Source organism: Bombus fervidus, chromosome 9 (genome assembly GCF_041682495.2).
Source record: "Bombus fervidus isolate BK054 chromosome 9, iyBomFerv1, whole genome shotgun sequence".
Taxonomy (NCBI): Eukaryota; Metazoa; Arthropoda; class Insecta; order Hymenoptera; family Apidae; genus Bombus; species Bombus fervidus.
In genome coordinates this window covers 7,892,958-7,915,230 of record NC_091525.1, presented here as the reverse complement: position 1 = coordinate 7,915,230, position 22,273 = coordinate 7,892,958, and the positions used below count along the sequence as shown (strand labels likewise).

The 22,273-nt window shown below is 37.6% G+C and overlaps 1 protein-coding gene and 1 long non-coding RNA gene across 2 annotated transcripts in view; both read left to right on the top strand.

Moving 5' to 3' along the window:
* LOC139990803 (uncharacterized) overlaps positions 1–22,273 on the top strand; it is a 172,244-nt gene that overhangs the window by 138,845 nt on the left and 11,126 nt on the right. The gene's annotated exons all lie outside the window — the stretch shown is intronic.
* On the top strand, positions 731–6,031 carry LOC139990873 (carcinine transporter). Its single transcript, XM_072010447.1, has 5 exons — positions 731–1,767; positions 2,303–2,745; positions 3,008–3,193; positions 4,000–4,537; positions 5,312–6,031. Exons 1-5 carry the CDS (start codon positions 1,432–1,434, stop codon positions 5,519–5,521), a joined length of 1,713 nt encoding a protein of 570 aa, XP_071866548.1. The 5' UTR covers positions 731–1,431; the 3' UTR covers positions 5,522–6,031.

Genomic DNA, 22,273 nt, shown 5'->3' with positions numbered 1-22,273 from the left:
CCGTTCTAATCATACAGAAAACGTCAAAATATCTCAGAACACACAATACCTATTCTAAATACAAACTTGATAAAACGCAAACACTTTCAAACATTTCAAAACTCTCTCAAAAAACCCACAAATCCATTCGAACCACATAGAGAATGCGAAGATATCTCAGAGCAGACGATGCTTAGCACCCATGGCTAAGAAGGGTGCGCCACCCTTAACGTCTGGCGATGAAACGAGATAGGGCGAGTTGAGTGTAAGATAGAACCATGCCCGTAGCGTAACGAGGAGCGTGAAACAGGCGCAGAATCGTGTCGGATCGTCCCACGGGTCGCGTTACACGCATTAGCTAAACGGCGGTTCTGATTGGCTCCCTTCTACGAGCTGCGCCTTCATCAACCCTCTAAGGTCAAACAGTTGGGGTGGATGGAACTGGGAGTCTGCAGCGAAGTTCAGGACGATCTCCTTATCTCCTTAGGTTGTAAAGGGCGAGTTTCATTGAGTTTTGAGTTTGTCAATGGAAACGTGTCTCATTTAGTAATCGAGCGATCTTGAATTCACTTGCGTTTACAGGCAAAGGGTTAATAGGAGAAATCGGAAGATGAAGGGAAGACAATAATTTTTCGAAAGAAAGATCTGTTGATAGTATAGTACAATATATTTCGGTTCCTTTAATTTGTTCGTACTCCTGTATCTTTCTCCTTTGTGGAAAATTGAGCACTTCAAGATATAGAAATTAACATCTGGTACGTTATTTTCATTTTTATTCTCGTAAAGCGTTGTAGGTAGAAAGATACATCGTCCAAAGCATAAAATTTCAGGGATATGTTTCAACGAAGATTCTTTCGCTCTTTAGGATGATGGAACCACGAATAAGTGAAATAACATTGAAATATTAAATAAAATTGATTCGTTCATTCATTTCAGTCAGCTCATATTATACCAACGTGAATATTGTGTATTGCACCGATCGAAGATCGTCCGAATATTTTTCGATGTTTGTGCCGATACTTTTCGATTTCTTTCGCTGTGTACTTTAAGTTACACAGTCCATCGATGAGTAGGTTATATACATAGTTGATCTGTCAAACTCCTCGCTGAAAGAGAATCGTAGAATATTTTTCATCACAGATGAGAACTGCGTCTCATCCGGTTTTGTGGGCTTCACCGCCGAACGAGGCGGTAACTCTTGACGATATATTGATTTATCTAGGCAAGTGTAAAAAATAGAATATTTCACACGAAACCGCTAATCTCGTTTCTTCTTCTCTTTTTCGTATAACTCTACAAATTCTTATTTACTATCGATAGATCTAATCGATTAAAGCACACTTTTCATTTCTAATTATAAACGATTCTTCAGTTTCGATTCTGAATACATTCGATTATAATATTGTTCCATTATTAGGCGAATTCGGCATCTATCAAAACTACCTTATCGTCATGCTAATGTCCTCCTGCTTTTTTATCGCGTTCATCTATCTCGCGCAAGCGTTTCTCGTCGTAGTACCAACAGAATATTGGTGCAAACTTCCGCAAGTGAAAGACCTTACCGCCGAACAATTAAGAGATTTCATGATACCTAGCGCGAAAATGGTCCCTTACGAAGGCCATCATTTAGCGTATTCTCGATGCTGGGTATACGATATAGCAGTGGAAAAAGCGATCGCTGCACCTCAGCCGGATGCAAATTGGCCGGTGAAGAAATGTAACGAATGGGAATTTAAATTATCCGCTTCTGACGTGCCTTACATATCCGTAGCCGCAGAACAGAAATGGGTAATAATAAAATTAATATTAAATTACCGAGCAGTTTTTCATTAACGTCATTAGTTTCTATCGAAATAGTCATTTGAAAATTATCGATATTTTATCGTAAATTATTCGAAATATTATGGAAATTTTATCGATCATTATTCAAGATACTGTCTAAAGTTTATTGCAAAGTATACGAAATTTTGTTATGGATATTGTTGAAAAAATTTATTGTAGAGTATTCGAAATATTATTGAGATTTCTCGAAATTTTGTCGAAAATTATTTCAAATATTATCGAGTATAATTTAAAATATTATCGGAGATATAATGCAAAATGTTTGAAGTATCGTCGAAATTTTATCGAAAGTTATTCAAAATATTATCGAAACGCTGTCACAAAGTATCCAAAATTTTATCAAAAATTATTCAAAACATTGTCAAAATTTGCAAATATTATTCTATCAAATATTATCCAAAATATTATCAAAATTACTGTCTATTAATATAACTTGAATTTAATGTCTCTCATTTTCTAACACAAATTTCTACCAAATCAGGTATGCGACGAAAGCTACAAAGCGACACTAGCACAGAGTATCTTTTTTATGGGTTCGATTGTTGGAGGCATAGTATTTGGTTGGCTAGCTGACAAATACGGAAGAGTTCCGGTCTTAATTGCAACCAATGTTTTTGCGTTTGTCGGTGGCATTTGTACCATGTACATAACCAAATTCTGGCAATTCTGCGTCTGTAGATTCATCGTTGGTGTGGCCTATGACAACAGTTTCGTGATGGCTTATATACTAGTTTTGGAATACGTGGGCCCCAGATGGAGAACTTTTATCGGTCACATGTCCTATGGAATATTCTATACTATTGGCACGATGATTATACCATGGATAGCTTATGTGGTCGCCGATTGGCAAACTTTTTCTCTGATCACGACCGTTCCAATATGTGCTGTTATAGTCGCGCCTTTCGTTGTTCCTGAGAGCGTCAGGTAATTTCTATTCCGCCATTTATATTGTAAATGTGGCTGTGTATGCGTTTATAGGAAATTTGCAGGTGCAAATATCCAAAATATACTATACGTAATAATACATGGTTGGGCGAAACAAATCTTCGTTTGAATTCAATTTTTTAGATAACGTGAAATTGAATAACGTTGTTCTGTAAATCTAACTAAAACCTCTTTAACACCAGTTAAGAGAAAATTTAATATAATTTTCGTGGGAGTTAACGAATAAAGTCGTATGAAACAGGTGGTTAATTGGAAAGGGACATATCGAGGAAGCTATGAAGATCATCTCGAAGATCGAGAAAGTAAATAATCGCACGATACCTAACGATGTATATAACGAATTTTTGGAAGATTGCGGGAAAACTGCAGAAACCTTGGCTGGGGAGGAACACACTATTTTCGATTTATTTAAAACAAAACGTTTAAGGTATTTATAATATTTTATCTTGAGCACTGCGCTATGCTTTCTGCGCTGTATACTATACCTTACACTTAATTAAATTATATAATTCATTCGTCAAGCGTTACATAATATAAAAAAATTGCCAATTAGTAACTGAATCAGTTCTTCTTCGAATTAACTTATCGAAACATGGACTGCTATTGTGTTAACCAGAAAATATAAATTTTCTTCCTGTTATATGAACTGCTATAATCGTCTGATATTCTACAATAGCAGTATTTCTAAAATTTGATATGATTTGAAATTGAATAGAGATAGAAAAGAGGAGGATGTTAAAAAGTGTCCATTTTTTTTTACCTTTTAACGAACGAAAAATTCTTGCAGGACATTAGAAGCATCTCTGAAGAAACACAAAATATTTATTAGCATTTATGCAAAATATAGGAAAGTGGAAAAAAATTAATGCAAAGATGAAAAGGTGGCGAATGGTCAAACTTACAATCCCCTAAGTATCCTAGTGGTAAATCAATTGAAGTTTCACATCGAAGTTTCACAGCGAAATATCACAGGAACGTTGTTGCCTATTGTTCTCGCATAGCAATAATCTGGTGGTAGAAATAGATATTTTGAGAAATTTCTCTGTGATTCACTGATAACCAGCTTCTATTTAAAGAAAAATTAATTTTCACTCAGTACCTCTTTCCCAAAAAACTGAACTATTATTTTGGATCTTTGCTTAAGTACCCTTCAAGAATTTTTCTTTCGCAAGGAGGTACAAAAATGACCAATTGTTAACATTCTCCTTTCAATTCGGATGCAATCCTCCACAGAAGGATCACGCTGCTATTAACGGTGGTATGGGGCATCATTCAAATGGCCTACGACGGTCACATAAGATGCTTGGACCGCCTCGGCATGAATGTATTCACTACATTTACCATAGCATCCGCGACCGAATTCCCAGCCGAGATAGTAATCGTCTACACTCTCGACGTGTTTGGTCGAAGATGGACGTTGTTCGTCGCGGTGATACTCTCCGGATTGTTCAGCCTACTCGCATCCAGCGTCTCGATAGGGATCGTCTTCGTCTCTTTCGCGATTTGTGGCAGACTCTTTATCAATATCGCCTCGAACATCGCGATGCAATACGCGGCTGAATTACTACCGACGGTGATACGAGGCGAGGGCGTGGCGTTCATACACGTGACAGGGTACGTTACTTCCATCTGCAGCCCCTTCATCGCCTTCTCCAGCACACTGATGTACAATCTGCCGATGATCATCCTTGGCACGTGCTGTATATTTGCTGGATCTCTCAGTCTCTTCCTTCCTGAAACACTGATGGAACAACTACCCCAAACGATGATGGTAATACCGATTACTCGACTGTGCTTCTTTATGCAAATACTTATTTTCCACAATATAATTAATCTTTAAACCGTAAATGTGGGTGCTTCATGGCCGAGTTATTTCGACCGGGATGAAAATTTCTCGCAAGATAGTGGGTAAGAAACCTTTATTTTATTTGCATCTAAAAAATGTTATTTAGCAAAAGTTTTACGATTAGAACGTTCAAAGATGTTATATGAATTTTTAGGGGACTTTTTTAACAAGCGTTATCTATTGAGAAATGCATCGGACATGAAAGGCTCGCGATTACAGTTTAAGGGTACCGTGAAAACATTTGCAGTCTAAAAATTAAGGAAGTAAAGTCTCGGTGCTAACTATGCTTTGGATGTTGTACATCTTTTTCATATTGTTTAAGGATTCTGCGCAATTTTCCACTCTGTGCATAAATCCATAAAATTCCGAAATCTAGCGATTATCCTGTAACGATCGAGCCTGATGCGTGCTTCGAATCAATTTCGACTGTATCGTGTTTTTCTATAATTGTTAACAAATTTCTTAAATTTGAAGAATTATCGTTGATACGGGTGTTTTCCTTTCAATTTCGTTCTGAAATATTTTTTTCTTTCTTAGAGTATGCTCAAAGCTCGTAAGAGTCCCTACTTGATGAAACATAAATATTTCGTATAGAATGCATAATATATTAATATATTTCGCATAATATAATATCGCTAGTCACTGTAAATAGCTTATTCTTACAATGGTTATATCAATATTGAAAGTTAATTGTTAAAGGACGGAGAGTTATTCGGAATCGATCAGGCTTTCTGGGAAACGCCATTGACGAAGAAAAAACCACCGGAACCAATGGTACATCACCTGCACGCCAAACGTCCTGTAAAACAACCGGCCATACTGCGCAGCAGTATGATTTCCGGTTACATTGGCAATGTGAGACGACACACTCTAATACAACGAAGAGTCCGAGCACTCCAGAGACACTAAAACACCCTACATTTTCGACGAAAACAGATACGTTATTACTGTTATTATCTTAACCCTTTCGTTCTTGTCGACGCGGTCAAAGTGGAACTATGAAATAGATAGTATAATAATAGAAAAAAAAGTAGATAGTATAATTGTAAGATGTTACTTTGATCAGAAGCTGATCTTGTAAAAATCGTAATTTATAAGTTTATTTGCCGTATAACAAGGAGAAAAAAGTATACACAGATTGTGACTGTTAAATAATTTAGGAATAAAAGAATTAATGTAATTGGATCAAAGACTGAATGTCAAATGACCAAGAGGATTTATTATTAATCATTATTTAAATAACGAAGAATAAGATATATAATAGGACGAATAGATCAACTTGTATAATTATATTTATACAGTAGATAAATAAGATATTGTTCAATTTAGACGAATTAATTCTTTTAAAAGATATGATTATTTATGTAAAAAGAATAGGAAGATTCGCCTGTACAAAAGGTCAGTTTTTTATTTCTTGAATAAACGAATAAACTTCGAGATGAGCGATTACAAAAATGAATTATTGAAAAGAAATTGATTATACTATAATCAAAGATGATGGAAAAGATCTTAACGAAACTTCAACGAGGAAAAGAATTTATAAGAATTATACGAAAATACTTCTTCTCAAAATGTATTTTTTACTGAATATAATTAATAATTATTATACAAGTTTCTCTAAAATCTTTGGAAATACCAAAAGACGCGGTTTCAAGCTTCGTTGGTCTTTTCCAAGAATTCACTCGAACAGCGCGTGTAATTAATAATAATTAAACAAGCTGGAGGTTCGAGCTGGACAGACGTTTAGTTAATTGCCGAAATTAGCGACAACATTGGGCTTGACATGTGGCTCCGTTTAGAGCCGACACATTCGTCGTGCTCCGATTTCGTTTCCCATTCCTTTGAAAAACCATAAATCGGGCGGTCGTGCGGCTTTTCTTCTTGTTCCAGGTTGGAAGCTCACCGTGGGTGGTTCACTAAGAAAAGAACATTGAAAAAGCGAGAGACAGAGGCGTGCGGTCTCTCGTTACGTTGCAGATTTTCGTATCCTATTTAGTCCCAACGATTTATCACAATTTACTATGAAATTTTTCAACGACCCCGCTATCAGTCTACGATATTCTAAAAAAATTCGAGAAAAATTTGTAAACGAATCTTCGTCTTCGTTCTCCAATTCTTTCGTCTAACGTTATATTTGTCTTCGATGAAAGAGAATAATTTCTTCTTTGGAGTCTCCTTTTTTTTTGTACGTTAAATTTTTTATAATGATTGGCGTGACAAGCTTCGGTGAGGAAATGAAATTAAATGAGAGATTCGAGATTGATTTCAACGGTCTCCTTTAACTTTCTTTAGAGAAGGGAAAGGGTGAGATGTGTTTTTTGAAGCCGCTTCTTCAGTTTACCGAATGAAATCCGAGACGAATTCATGGCTCGTCATTTGACACGACTAATGGGCCCATAATGACCGAGCAACGTGTTCCTGGTGGCCAGGCACACCCAAATTCTTCAGTCATGCGGAAAATAAGTACCTTTGGCCATACTTCACGGTGAAATTGTATTCCTTCTATTGTTTCTGGCAGTTTGAACTGGTGGAGCGTTCTGTTTGTTCTTCGTAAGAAGGAAATAATAGAAGAATCTATGAAATAGGAAATCATCAGAAATCTGAAATTATATTTGGAATTCATACACAATCCACAAAGATTCTAATGCAACCTCAAACAACAGCATGAAAAATCTCTCTCAACAAGAATATTATTCCTACCAAAACTTACTCAAACTTGCTCAAACTTCTTCAAACGATGTTACAAACTATAAAACTTCTTTAAACGTCAATCCATTTACACCGATCATGTCCAGCCAACAGAGTCTCTCAAACTAAATTCCAAACAATATAACAAACTACGTATCAACAAACATATTATCTTCAAGAAAACTTGCTCAAACTTCATATCATTTGCGTCAAACACGTTGGTTCCAGAAACAAGTATGTGCAATAACTTTGCTCGAACCATCAAAACCGGCGAAAATAATCAAGAACAATATCCCCCAAACTAAACCTAACCATCTTCGATCCTCCATCTACCCAACCTCATCCGCAAAAGAAATAATCTTGATCCGGAAGCAACGCCATAGAGGCGGTTTCCGTATTTCAAGGAGCAACGGCCTCGCGTTGACAGCGGAAACGAGTGTGAGCTCGTAAATGCAAGATTGCCTGCCCGTTTTACGAGCTTTCTATCGCGTTTTCGGGATTATTTGAGAAAATGGAATCCTTTGTAAAACCCCACCTCTCACGATTCTCTCACCCCGACACTTAGAAACGAAGGTTCCCCTTGCTCCAGGATGGACTGAATAAAGTTCCTTGCACACATTTGGCAATAAAATTGAATCATTTGGAACATAATTCAATATATGTATTAAATTCTGAATAATTTCGATATGTTTCGACTACTGAGAGGTTTTTTAAGTATCGACAGGAATCTTTACAGTTTGAAGAAGTCTTAAAATTCGTGTAAGTTTCAAAAATATCGTGATAAGTGTTGAAATTCTTTATAGGCTCGAATAAATTTTCAGTTTTGAGTCTCTAAAATTTGTATATGATCTTGAAATCCTTGGAATCTTGAAATTCTTCGTAAGTCTTCGAAATTTTGGCAAGCCTTGACAAAATCTCGAATCTCGATAAGTTTCGAGTCCTTAGAATATCTGTAATTTCTAAAACCCTTTAAATTACTTGAAATCTTGAAAATCGTAATAGTCAACTTTCTCATTTTCAGATTATATCGATCTACTGATCGAACAATTTCTGAAACTTAGTTCTGATATCATCGTGTGTAGGACGCTTAAAAGCGAAGGATCGCCGAGCGTGTTGGAAAAATGGTGTCGAGGAAAAGGGTAGAAAACGTGAAATGCAAACCAGCTGGAAAATCGTAAAAGCTGGAAATGTAACGAAACGTAATCGAGGCCGGCTGGTCGAAACACGGTGGGCGTTGCACCGAAAGGAAGAAAAGGGGATGAAAGAGGATGAAAAGGGATGAAAACGAGATACCGCGGCGCGTATGGCGGTCGTTTTATTGCGGCCGCGTCCTTCAACGAAAGTTGCCGTAAAAAAGAGCCGCGATCGTAAAAGTTTCAGCCGACACTTTTCTCTTATCGACTACTCTCTTTTCAAACTTTCTTCCATATCCAACGACTTTCGACGCTAATGAGCCGTGTGCGTTCAAAGTAGAATTATAGGCTGCACGAGGCGTTTTCCTTCTTTTGGTTACATTGAAACTATTTTTCCTTCCTGTCCCTAGAATCAGAAAATTTTTTGTAAGGTCGACTTGTGCGTAACGGTATGGTGATTTGTTTCGCTCTTATGTCTGTGGTTTCGCCTGAAAGGGGGCGTTGATTGTGGGAGAAGAAGTTATTTGAGAAGGAGGAAATCTTTGGAGATGTCTAAAGTTTGTTGATAGAGTTTGAAGTTCTGGAATTTATGTATATTTGTATTTCTGTCTAGTAGGATTTTTGTAGTAGTAGATCTTTGGGGGATTATAAGATATGCATCTGAAAAGATTAAATACAAAAATATTCCATTAAATATGAAAAGGTATAAGAACAGAAGGATAATGAAAATTCTAGCAGAGATATTAAAAATTTCAAAGTATATTTTCAATAATATTTTATTTTATTACAACAAATTATTCCGTTATTCTCTAAATAAATGGTAAGCTTTAGAGAAGAGTGAATAATTCAAAGAATAGTGTAACGATATGAATTAACTTGACAGATATATCAACTACTTAGAACAGATTTATTATCTACTTATCGTCTCATCGAAGAACCCCTTTCCAAAGGATATTCACAAATTGAACCTGTATCTATAACTACTTCGGATTGAAACAAAAAAGTTCAAATTTCCAAGAACCAGGTCAGTCAAATCTCACACTGTTCGCAGCTTCGGTATCCATCACCATCATTCATTCTCCACAATTTCTCAACGACTCGTCCAGCAATAACCAGATACATTCGATTCGGTTTCTCGACTCGAAAACTCTCTGCGTAATCTTTCATACCGATTTCTCTGTGCAAACAAACAATTTTCTGCTAGCAGGGTGTAAGAGCGGCCCGTAGAAGTTAAAAACGCGTGGATACACACGTGCGCCGCGGTGAAGCGCCGACTTTCCGGCCAATTTGCGCCGATAAAACCGAACCGACCGTGGCTACCATCCCGAGGACGCGTCCCGCCACGGCAAACCGGCAATTTTCACCTTCCACGCAGCCTGCACTTCCTTCTCTCTTCCACCAACGATCATATCCCCTTCAGAATGTTACACGGCCGCCTTCTCCGACGATCCTCCGCTTCCTACGTGATTGCTCGGCAACTACTGTTTGTTTAACCGGCCACTCCGCCCAACGAAACTACCCTGTCGAAGATTTTCGCAATTTCCGCCGCGTTCCGACTCCCTTTCACGCGCGATCCTGCTATTTTCTCGTTTTTTCTTCTGCCATTCTCTTTTTAGTCTTTCTTCGCCTTTTTCGATTTTCGTTCGCTTTAAGTTCAGTTCGAAGAGGTAAGGGCAATTCTTTTTGTTAGAATTCGCGATACCGTGGCTCGGTCGGTACGTCGGTTTCTGTTGGTTTCCGAGGAAGAGCGAAGATCGAGAGTACCGGATTGCGGGAGAACGAGTTGAAATTGTGGTTGCAATTCCGTGCAGCACGGTTTACTGCCACGCGGAGAGGTTTCGCGGGTCCGAGTAACGTTCGCCAAAATGGAGGAAGCCTCGATGGTTTCCGGGACGCTCCTGATGGAGTGAGAAGCCTGCACGAGACTCGCTCCCGTGGATTTCAGGTTATTCGCTAGTTTATGACCGCTGTGATGGATTTTCTGTCGTTTTATCCTTTATCGTTTTTATCTTCTTTTATGTCGAATGCTTGCGAAGATACTCGCAAGCATACTTTCTTCTAGAGTATGATTTATTTAGAAAGATCCTCTTCGAAGTAGAAGACAGAAAACAAGAGAGTCTAATGCAATTTAATGGAAGTTTCGCTCGTATATTCTGTTTCCTATTGATCGCATAAATGTGAGAAGAATTTTGTGGTAGTTAGATCAATTACGTACAACACAGAAGTATATTAATCCTTGAAAATCTTGATAAGTCTTCCTCATCCACTTGTTTCTTATTATATGTAGGTGTATCTATGTACAATATTCAATATAGGTTTACATTTTGTTTCGTATAAAATGCATAAGGAGGATTTCCTAGTAATTAAATCAAATATAGATTCCTACTGAAGATATAAATACACATATAAATATTATATATATCATTAAAGAATCAATATGCTACCATAATAAAGTATATACCTCTGCTAAAATAAAATTAAAAGAATATCTTAATAATTGCATACCCTGATCCCATTAAACTCAATACAAAGTTAATGAAAATCGGTACATATAAAATAATCACGGAGGCTAATATAAAATTAATATCAACAAATTATTATCCACAAACCATTCATTTCAACTATTAAAAAAAGGAACAATCCAAAAGACCAATAATCTTCAATACTAAAACCTTTAGCAACAATCTTTTAATACAATCTCTTTAAAACCAACCAAATTTTTATTTTCGTCTATCAATCACAATCTCTGAATGCAGAATACTAATTATAAATTATACTTTACTCCACGAGTGATTTAAAGAAACATTAAACGAATAACTCGTAAACCGGCAGCCATTTATAGAGCGGAGTTCGATCACTATTTTATCAGTGTTGCATACACACGTACGAAAGCGGCCGTTCATATGGGCAAAGTAATTCAATTTCTGTCCATTATCCTCGGGCTGGCGGCGGGACTCGATTTGAAAACGATAAGCGGCGTAAAAGGTCGAATTAAAAGGAGTCGTGGCGATTGCTGGGTCTCCGGTTCTACGAGCGATTTATGCTGGCGCATAAAAGTCGACAATACCCGGCTTCCCATTAAAATCGATGCCCGTGTCCGACCCGCTTTACAGCCGAGCCGTAAACATTAATTAAAACAAGAAAAATCAATGGCGTTGTTAATTTTTCGGATCGTGATGTGGGTCGTGCCGTGGCGATACTTCACGCACGGTACGCTCGTGATAATATCGTTCTCTGGTACAATGGTAAATGGTAATTATGTTTCTTCCACTCGTAGGAGGCTTAAAGGATGGGGGATGTCGAAATGTTATTTTGACGTGGATTCCATGTTGTAAAACGTTTGCTCCGTAAATAGCAATATAAAAGGGAATATGAAGTTTTATTCTGCGATATTTTAGCTTTGTAAATTTAGAGGACGCAGAATTTTACTTCTCGGCAAATTGTAGTTTCATAAATTTAGGGGAATTTTACGTTGGAAGATTTGTATATTTGCGAAAGCAAAATTTCAAATCTTGGATTATGTGAATATTGCAACATCGAGCATCTACTTTGAACCACGAAACTCTACAAAACTTGTAGGTTTCTATTTTCGAAATTCTGAAGCTTAAAATTAAACTGCAATGGTTGCGTATTTATACTAGTTCAAAAATTCATAAATTCTTACTATTAGAATTCTCAGGATCTTTTTAAATCTTCAAAATGTTCAACTTTCCGAGCCTCGAGCTTCAAAGTTTCAAACCCGAAATTTCAAAAATTCCAAATTTTCCCGAAGATCCTCGATCCTAATACGCTAAAAATCTCAAATTTCTTCAATTAGAGCTGCATCATTTCAAAATTCCCACTATTACTCGTCCCATTAAAATTTCCCAATAAACGTCGACCTGATTTACATGAAAATTTCCATCGTCACAACGATAAATCCTGCGAGGTTTAATCTCCATAGAGATTCCGTAACGACGATAAATTCCAACTGGAATCACGGATGTCCCTGCTAATTTCGTAGACCGATTTAACCAACGAGATCGGTCCGTCGGATCTCGAAAACGTGGGTCACGTCGCTATAAAACGTCGACAATTACAGAGATACGCGAAAACAGCGTCAATTACGGCAATTAGCGAGGTTCGCGGAATAGCGTCGTGTCAAGGTGCTTGTAAACTCGATAGAAAGCTCGTAGTACGCGTCCATTTTGTTTTAAACACAAGTTGTCGTGGCCACTGTTCATAAAATCCTTATCATCTCTATGGTTTATTTTATTTCCCTTTTTTTAATGGCTTTTATTAGTCGATAATGAAGTGAGCCATTTTTCCATGAATTTAATTAGTTTGATTTACTGTAATTGCAACAGGGATTATCGCTTGTGTAGCGTTTATCGGATAGGTAATCTCGAGTAAACGAAGTTAGTTACGCAGGGATCAATTATGAACAAAATTTTAGAGATAACAGGTATTTTGACTCGTTTTCCTTTTCCCGTTTCACTCTGGGAATTGTTTAATGTCTCTAGAGCTTGGAATTCGAATCTATTTAATTTCAGAACTCGGAGCTCTATCAGTTAAAAGCCTTGAAACTTGATATTGTAAATTTTCTATCAAGCATTAAAACCTTTTACGATTGCGAATATTTAGATTTAAAAATTCTAGGTAATAAATGCTTCAACTTCACGCAACGTGACGTTTCTTAACGTAAAGAAACTTAAAATTTGTATCTTCCAATTGAAAATTCCATCGCGCCATGTGCAATTTAAAACTTCGTAAATTCATAAAAATCTGTCGAACTGGAATCTCCGACTTCCATACATTTCCGACCCAAATTCTAGCTGCAAAATTTCCAATCTAACAGTTCGGAAGATCACGAATCTCTCAAACTTAAATTCCCCAACTTTTCGATGCGAATCTGAAAATTCCAATTCCATCCAACCTCCACAGACCTGCACTTTGACCCTAACAATTCCGCAAGATTCGTCAAAAATCAAAAGGACACGTCTGTCCAGAGTCCACAAAGGCGTCCCTTGATGTTTCACCCCCGTGTGTCGCACAAAGGGGCGGCAAGAATAACATTGTCGTGGAAGAAAAGAGAGTCCCAACGCGTCGAGTACATTACGCGTTGTGTGCTTACAGTTTATAGGGTGGCAGCCGGCGATTATCCCCCGGCAGTTAACTCAAATTGCATTATGGGAGGGCTGGTCGAGTTCTGGGGCCGATTGCGGGGTGGGCTGGAGCTTCCCAACCCTGCCACGATCATCGGGGACCTCGTAACACGCTGTGCACTTTACAAACGAGCCGTATTTGCACGCGTTCCCCGTCCTTATCGATCGTGATAACGGGGGTGATAACGCGGCTCATCGGCTGTGAAACTAATTTTCCGCATGGAAATAATAATGGCGTTGTCCGCGAGGGAGAAGTGATTTCTTTCCCGCTTGCTTGCATAATCGGTGAAATAATTGTAATTGCGTTGCCTCGGTTACTCGGGATTTCATCTATTAACTGTAAAAGATGAGTTCATTTGTTGGCTACATTGCGTTGGTTATAACTTTGTTCCTTCAGAGGATTTATAACGCATTGATTATGAAAATATCGAATAGATTTTTAATTTTTAATTCGTCTTTTAATACAATAGATTTGTAAAGATTGAAATGAATTTAATCAAAGTTAGGTGGCGTGCGTTTTAAATTTATTTTCGATTCCTATTAATTGCCTTCTTCTCTACGATTAATTGCGAATTCTTATTCTGTATTTAATTGAACAAGTTCTAAATCCAGAGATTCTAATTCATTAAAAAGCAAAGTGATAAACTTCCATTCTAAACTGAATCTCCCTCTTTAAAATAATCTAAAATAATCTAAAATATTTATAATTAAACCTTCATATCTATAATTAATATACACAGTGGCGTTTTCGCTTCGAAAATTGATTAATCTCGGCTCTCATCGATCTCCACTCAAATTGCGTTAATTTCGAGCGCAACGAGGCGCGAAGTGTGCGCACACGCGCGCTCTTGGTGGTACGCAATGGGGCATCCCCGGGTCTATTTGTTTAATGGGGATTATTGCGTAGCCCATAGGCTAGCGAATTGAAATCAAATGACACGTGACGCCCTTTTACTTTCTTTCGCCTCTTTGTGCTCTATGGAATGAACCGTACGAAACGAGCTTGTTACAGAATATTCGAAAACGATTCTCTTTTCGGAAATGGAAGGAATTGTCGATTTTAATCATCTCTTAGACTCCGGTCACGAATCATCGATTGCGAGGAGCAAACCATAAAACTTCAACGTCCTTCTACGAATTTTAACGGTCATTTTAACGTTCGATGTTGGAAGAAATTTTTGTAAGATTCAGATAAGTCGTGGAATAAAATTGGAATAGGGTGCATAGTTCGATGTTCGTGTCTTTTACGTTGAGTTAACGTGTGATTAGGTATGGAACGTGACTTCACTGGATGTTGCAGCACCTTCAAAGTTAAGTATCATACGATTTAACGTCGATACTGCTCACCATCGTGTTCGCAACTTCGAAGAATCGCTCGAAATTACACGTTCTCGATACGCGCGATCGAAAAAATCGTAACGACCTCGCTGCGGGTTAAAGTCTCGTCCGCACTTGAAAATTGATACGTAATGCAACCTTGAAACCGTACTCCAACACATTCATTAACACATTCTTTTCGCTGAAAACCTTCTACATACTACGACAATTCAATCTCAAAAAAGAACATTGTCAATATTAAATTACTTAATTGATCTTTCTATAGAATATTAAGATAGTACATACTTTTTAAATTATTTCATATGCGATTTTAAATTTTTTAGTGTTTGAGATATTAAAATTTCGACGAGAATCTCTACTGTATTGTTATAATCATCTGTTAAGTAAATTGTCTGAAATAAGAATGGAAGAATAAAAAACATATGGAGAATAAAAAAACATTTCACACAGTGCGAACATCTATTTTAATATAAACCATGCATACAATAAATGACGTATAGCGTGTTCTAATTTATTAGTACATCAGCTACATTTTTCTAGTATCAAAAAATATAGATACCACTGTAACCTGAAGTTGAATAATTCTATTTCTGTATGGTCAAATAACGCAAGTGTGGTCGTGGTTTAACTCGTGGCTCCAAAACTAGCCAATCTTCGCGCGAAGTTCGAATTTGCGTAAAACGACGTGATGTAATATTAAATCAGCCAGGTCCGCGTCGTACACGATCAGATTACATTATGGCAGAAAATTGCAAGCGTGCACCGGGCTTAACGCGCGGCGTGAAACAGCGTGCGAGATCTTCCTCGTGCAACTATTTTGCAAAACTGCGCTTCCAGCGTATACCTGCTTAACAACAAACGTTGCAAACAAATTCAATCACTCGGTCCATTTATTGTAATACGCGTTTTCAGACTTTATTATACAAATTCCGCGCTGGCAGACATTGTAAAAGAAAGCTTCCATCATTCGATAGCCCATATACATAATCTTCCGACCAGTCCAATCAGCTTCAATCAATTACCAATCTATTTGCAACTCTCAATCTTATCGTCTATACGTTTTATGCCTCTTATAAAATCTTTTTAAACATTTTTTTTTTTTTAATGCAGGTACTCCATTTTTACAGGTTCGTAAAAGAAACATCGGGAAATTGAATCGCGAGAATTTATCAACGGTGCTCGAGATTCGATCGCCTAAATGGCGTCAATCGAGGGACATTGACACCATTTCTGTACGCAACTCGAACGAAAAACAAGTACGTTTTTATTCGCGTCCCACGATTGCGAAATTCCAAGCAGAAAAAACAATCTGAGTGAGTGTTGATATTAATTAGGTAATTTAAGGCGGTCAAAGCGTCAATAAACTAATTAAGAACCACAGCTTGCTGCCTGTGAACCAAAACCATAGATAATCTAATACATCATTACACAACGTTTCATCATAATTACATCAGCTACCCAGGCGATAATTTTTTTTTTTGTCTTGTTTTTTGGTTAATACTTTGTCCATATTTTTCTTCTTCATTCTGTCCGTTTCTTTCTTGGTGGAGGGGCTTTTATCAGTTTACGTATATATTTATATCTACCGGAGGTTTCAAAATTGATGAATTTTGCTAGAAATTCTAGCAAAATTTAATGAAATTTATCGATATAGAAACTTCAATTACTAAACAAATTTCACATTACGACACGAAGTGGCTATAAAAAGTACATATCCTTATTTTTTAATGAGACATTTTTTTTCTCAGGTTCTACATTTCATTTTCATAATATCTACTTTTTATAGTCGCATGAAAGTATCATTAAATGATAAGAAAAATTTATTTGGACGTAAATTGATACATTCAACTCGGACAGTTTCTGCGATTGCTACTTTCCATGAGAAACATTGAGAAAAATTTCCTTCTACTTCGTTTTACTTAAAAGATGTTTAGAACACACTATGTATTGTAGAGAAATATTAAAAGAAAAATAACATCGGTATGATGTATCGATATTGCTCAGCGAAGGTGTTCTACCTCCTCGATACATGTATCGATACCATATTGAAATTTTAATTAGGATGTGAATGCTATAATACAAGATGTTAAAAGATTAAAATGATACATGCAGTAGATGATTCCCACCTTTGAAATGATATGTCATGACACATACACAAAGATAAATATATTTATTATAAAAGATAATAGAAAGTCGATACCACAGAGTTTGACGACTATAAGAAGATAACTAAATTCTCTGAAACCAGCAAACTCCGTAACAAACAATAGAAGAAATGTTCTGTTGCCATGAACCGCCCCTCTCGTCAAATGTATGACAATTATTTATCGTAAAAGATAATAGAAATTCGATACGACAGAATCCGACGTTCTCAATCGTCCTCAAAAAGATACCTAGATTCTCTAAAACCACCAAACAAACTTGGTAACAAACAATGGAAGAAGCGTTGTGTTGCCATAATCCACCCTTTCCCTCGGCTGTATGACAAGGAAGAAGACGGGGTTGGCGGTGAATCACAGAACAAGTTCCATGCAAATCCGCGTAACGGGACCGTTTATTCGGCCCATAAAAAGCCCAATAAAACCTTCTTCCGAGCGAGAAGATGGCCTGTCCCCACTGTCCACCCCCTCGCCCCCTTTGTCGCGCACCCCCGACAGAGGATAAATCGTCGGCTGGAATAAAGGATACACCGCGGGGGCGTCGTGAATTCTCGTTACGACTCGTATCCAGAAACGGAGAGAAATCGTTCTACATATTGCCTGGAATTGATCTTCTCCCTTTCCCCTTTCTGCCATCTTTCTTCGTTCGTGGAAACTTCCACCCCTTATTCCGACCAATTTCCCTCTTTCCTCCCTTTTCAAACTTTCTCGTTTATTTTTATCTTTCCACGAACCGCGTGCTTTTCGGAAAGATTCAGACTGTAGCTTTAGAAAACGAGAGGCCGGGCTTTTCGTGCCAGGTGACGAATGGCAGAGGGAATTTGGAAAACGAGGACAGGTTCGCCGAGGTTTAATTAACGAGCTCGATCGAATCGCTTGTTAGGAGAACCGTTCGGAGGAGGATGATTTAGAGACGCGTCTGGTAGAATTTATGAACCTCGGTATATTTGGAAACGTGGTTTTTGGATTGAGTGCGCGGGTTTATGTCAGGTTTCTAGATTCGGAATGCGTGTAATAGTGTTTTAATTAATAGCGCGGTTATTGCTAAAAGTGTTTCATAAACGGGGAAATAATTTGAATTTTTCACGTATATCGATATCCTCGCATTTTACAATCTTGTTTCAGTTACAGAATTTTTTTTTTTTAAATTCTTTATGTTGAAGGATTTCTAGCGATAGAATGTAATTTTCTTATCCGTTTTTCTTGTACAGATCACTGCTCTTCCGATTTTTATTAACACTTTTGCATACTGCGTAAAAGTTGATATAAAAATCTCGCATGAAATTATATATATTGGAATATAAAAATAGCTGACAATTACTTAGAGATATTTAAAAATACTGTCAGCTCACCGATTTCGATGACTTCTTAATAAACCTCCTAATAATAACTATTAAAACCTGCACGAATGTATGCGTTAGTATTGTTTGCTAACCACCTTACAATGAGGTACACGTATAGGAAAAAGTTGTTCGAAATGTTGATTTCTACAACATATTCAAAAATCATCAAAACGATGAGGCGCCAATACTTCCATATAATTATCGAAAGTAGGTGCTTAAAAAATATTAGAAATAATTCTTCGAGAGTTCATGATACTATCGAAACCTTCTAATGGCGTATACAAGAGAAATTTTTGCGCGATGATAGACGCGTTCGCAGATCAACCGGAAGCCAGTCGAATAATCCGTCGCTGCTGCGTTGACACTATAAACAGGGTCTCGGTGTTGGGAAAATATTATTCCAAGGAGGGTCCGTCAGAACCCTTCAGAGGGCCGGTGAAAGCGATACACCGTTTTGTATCGGCGCCAGGTGGCGAGCCTTGTAGATAACATTAAAGCCAATAAAGAAAATATCGTCGGCTAAGTAGAAGGAACCTGACGAAGAGGGAGCACAGTTGGAGTAATGGGGAGTAATAATGGCGAAATAATGGAAAAATAACAACGAATCGATCTCGGGGACTAAAAGCTAAGTAACGTTACATTATAGTTTAATGTAAGAAGAAGAATAGTAGTGTTATTAGTTAGCGAAGATTGGTATGTATGTATTTGGAGTAAAATTTTTCAGAAGATGAGAAGACAGATAAACCAATTGATAAATGAATGGTTTAAAGGATCACGATTTAAATAATTTTCTATGTTTGAATGTTTGAGGGATTAAAGAGCTCTTAGATCGATGCGAAATAAATGTGCGATTATTATTTAGAATGACAAGTAAAATTACGTAAGTGAAGTAGTTTGAATTACAAAAAGTGGATATTATCCTGATCACGTTTGATTATTTTGACAGTCGAAAGATTCAACGAAATATTAAGTACATTTACAAAAATCATAAGTTACCTTTACGCTTCTCACTTGCGATTTTCCATCAAATATCAAATTGTAATATAAATTCGTACCGTTTTTATACGCATATCACATAATATATTGTAGCAAATATAAAAATAAGACGAATTTATATTACAAACCAATATCTCACTGCTGATATAAATTCGACTGTGCAAGAGAGCTCAGCCAGCATCATTCCTCTTGTCAGCACCCTAAATTACCACCCCTTTCGTAATTTCAATCCCAAACTGTCCAAATCTCCTGCTTCTCGCATAAAACCTACAAAAATCTTGAAATCCCGCCAAACGAATCTAAAAGGGAAACTTAAAAGAAACGCTGAGAAAGATTTCTAAAAAGTTAAAATTCTGTCAGATACAAAGAGAACCGGCGAAATTCCACGAAGGACCGAAGTACCGCGAAAAAGAATGGCGCACGTTGTCGGAGGAAATTTAATTGCCGGGCAAACCGGCGGGAACACGGTGTTCCGTCGGCGTGGATTTCGCTTCGGCCGTGTTTCCATCGGAATCAAAGGCGACCCGATCGTTCGAGTGGTAACATTAAGTGTTTCGACAACGGGCGTGTTCGAGATAAGGGCTACACGGTCCTCTCTTCCTCGCGACCGACAGATGCGCAGCGAAAGTCGATCGCGAGTAGAGCGTGCCAGGCTCTTCTTTCTCCACTGGTGAAAATAAGCCGGCAGATAAGGGTGAGAGCAACGTTGTCGTGTCGCTAATTTATACTCCTCGAAAGAAAGCTGGTTCCAGTTCGGAGGAAAGCGCGTGCCCAACATTTTGTTCTCTATTTTCTTTTTTTCTTGCTTAAATATGTACTTATGTGGCTGAGAGAGAAAGTTTCTTCCGAATCTCTTCTTTTTTTTGATGCCTCAAGAGTTTAGGTGCTCTTAACTTTTTATTACGTTCTAAACTTCTTTAGAATTGGTCTTTATAATTGCACGAGATGATATCGTGTGTAATAAAATAACGTATTATTCATTAGGAATTCGCATTCGTTCCACTAAAAATATCTTTCGTTTATTTATACCCGAATTGTCGATAATTCTTTCTCTACCGTTTCTACGTATCTTTAGACGAGAAGACGAAGATCTGTGCCGTTATTTATTTTATTATTATATTCACTTTCATTGAATTCGTGCCTTTGCCAGCTGTCAGACTTACAACCGTACATAAACTCTACACAGTACAACGATACTAATTTTCTTTGTGAATATTTGTGACACTTATTAATCTAGTTCTTATTCTAGCTATCTTAGTTTAACCTATCTTATCTTGTTTTTGTCTCTGTTCTATTATTTAATTACTCTTTAGAGAAACTAACCATTTCTAAAAAGAAATAAATCTCAAATAAATGGCACGTAAAAGAAATATTTAAAAACCATCTTCTGCTATTCTTCCCGCAACTTTTTTTAAAAAATACATAAGCAAAGCTATGGTAAATTGTTCTGAACATATCTATAACTGTTTCGGACGTATCTTGCCCATTAAAAAGATCTATTTTGGTCTGCCAATTATAAAAAATTCTCCCTCCATCCTTTTCACGTACCTCTGTCCAGAAAACAAAGATTCGTACTCCGTAGATGCTACCATCGAACCATTCTGCGAAAAGAAAGAAAGAACCTCTTCCTCTACTACCTCTCTCTCTCTCTCTCTCTCTCTCTCTCTCTCTCTCTCTCTCTTCCATTTGGTTGTTCGCTGGAACGCTGGAGGCGCGTTAACGATACCATCTCGAGGCGCTCTTCGACAAATTCATAAAGTGCAGTTCATAAAACGTACCCTTAAGATAGACGGGACCCTCTTGAGGTTGCGAGAGGGAGAGGAATGAGAAAGGCGGGGAGAGGGAGCTCGTAACTTCAGCGTAAACGGGCGTTGCGTTAAGTCGACCGGATAAAATGATGGCTCGTGCGAACGGAGGCAGATGCATCCACGTAAGTGCAACTCTTGGCACGTCATACCGTGTATCCCTGTCTCCTCCGTTCCTCTTGAACCTATCTTCGAGGCAAAGTCATCGACAGGGACCACGGGAACCCGTTCTGTGTCTGCTCGGAAACCATAAAAACGTCCTTCCCCTGATCGAGAAGCTTCGTCATATTGCAAATGGTTTCTCTCTTGCGTTTGAAATTTTTGGGCGATTTTAAACTATACGCTTTTTATTTATGGTATTAGTTGTGCGTCTTATGTCTTACATTTTTCTTTCTCTTACTTTAAGTTATATGTTTTTGGGGTACCAGTTGACCATACAATCTGGCAATCAAATTCCATACAAAGACTCCACTGAAAAATATGCAAAAATGTGAAAAGCCTAATAACAAGGAAAGAATTCAAATTTTCAATATTCCCAACCATACAGAGCATCCATTAATTCCAAATTATTTCATAACTATTCTTCCGATTCTTCCAAAATCCACGATATCCGCTTTCATTATCCACAAACCATGTGAATTTTCCAAACCACGCGGAGTGCGTTGCTTCCAAATTATTGAACAATTAGCCCGATTCTTCCAAAACAATATACACGAGCCATAAATAAATCGCACGTTTAAAAAATTCAATTGAAAAAAGGTTGCAGCCAACTGAACGATCAATCCCATCCCGAAGCACGGATGCTAATTGCAACGAAGAAGTGGAATTAATTAGCATTTGCTCGCGGTCCAAGGATCGTAGTAATATTCGTCAATGGCGTCTCAACCCCCGAGGGGCAAACATCTAGACGCCCTTCTCTGTCGAATAAACGAAGAGGAAAGACGAAGAACGAGAGGGATGTGTTAAAACGTATTCTAATGCGTGAATGCGTGCGTGCTAGGCTGAGCGAGCGTGTGCACGATGGTTTAACAAGGGTCTGACAGGCTCGTTGCCGT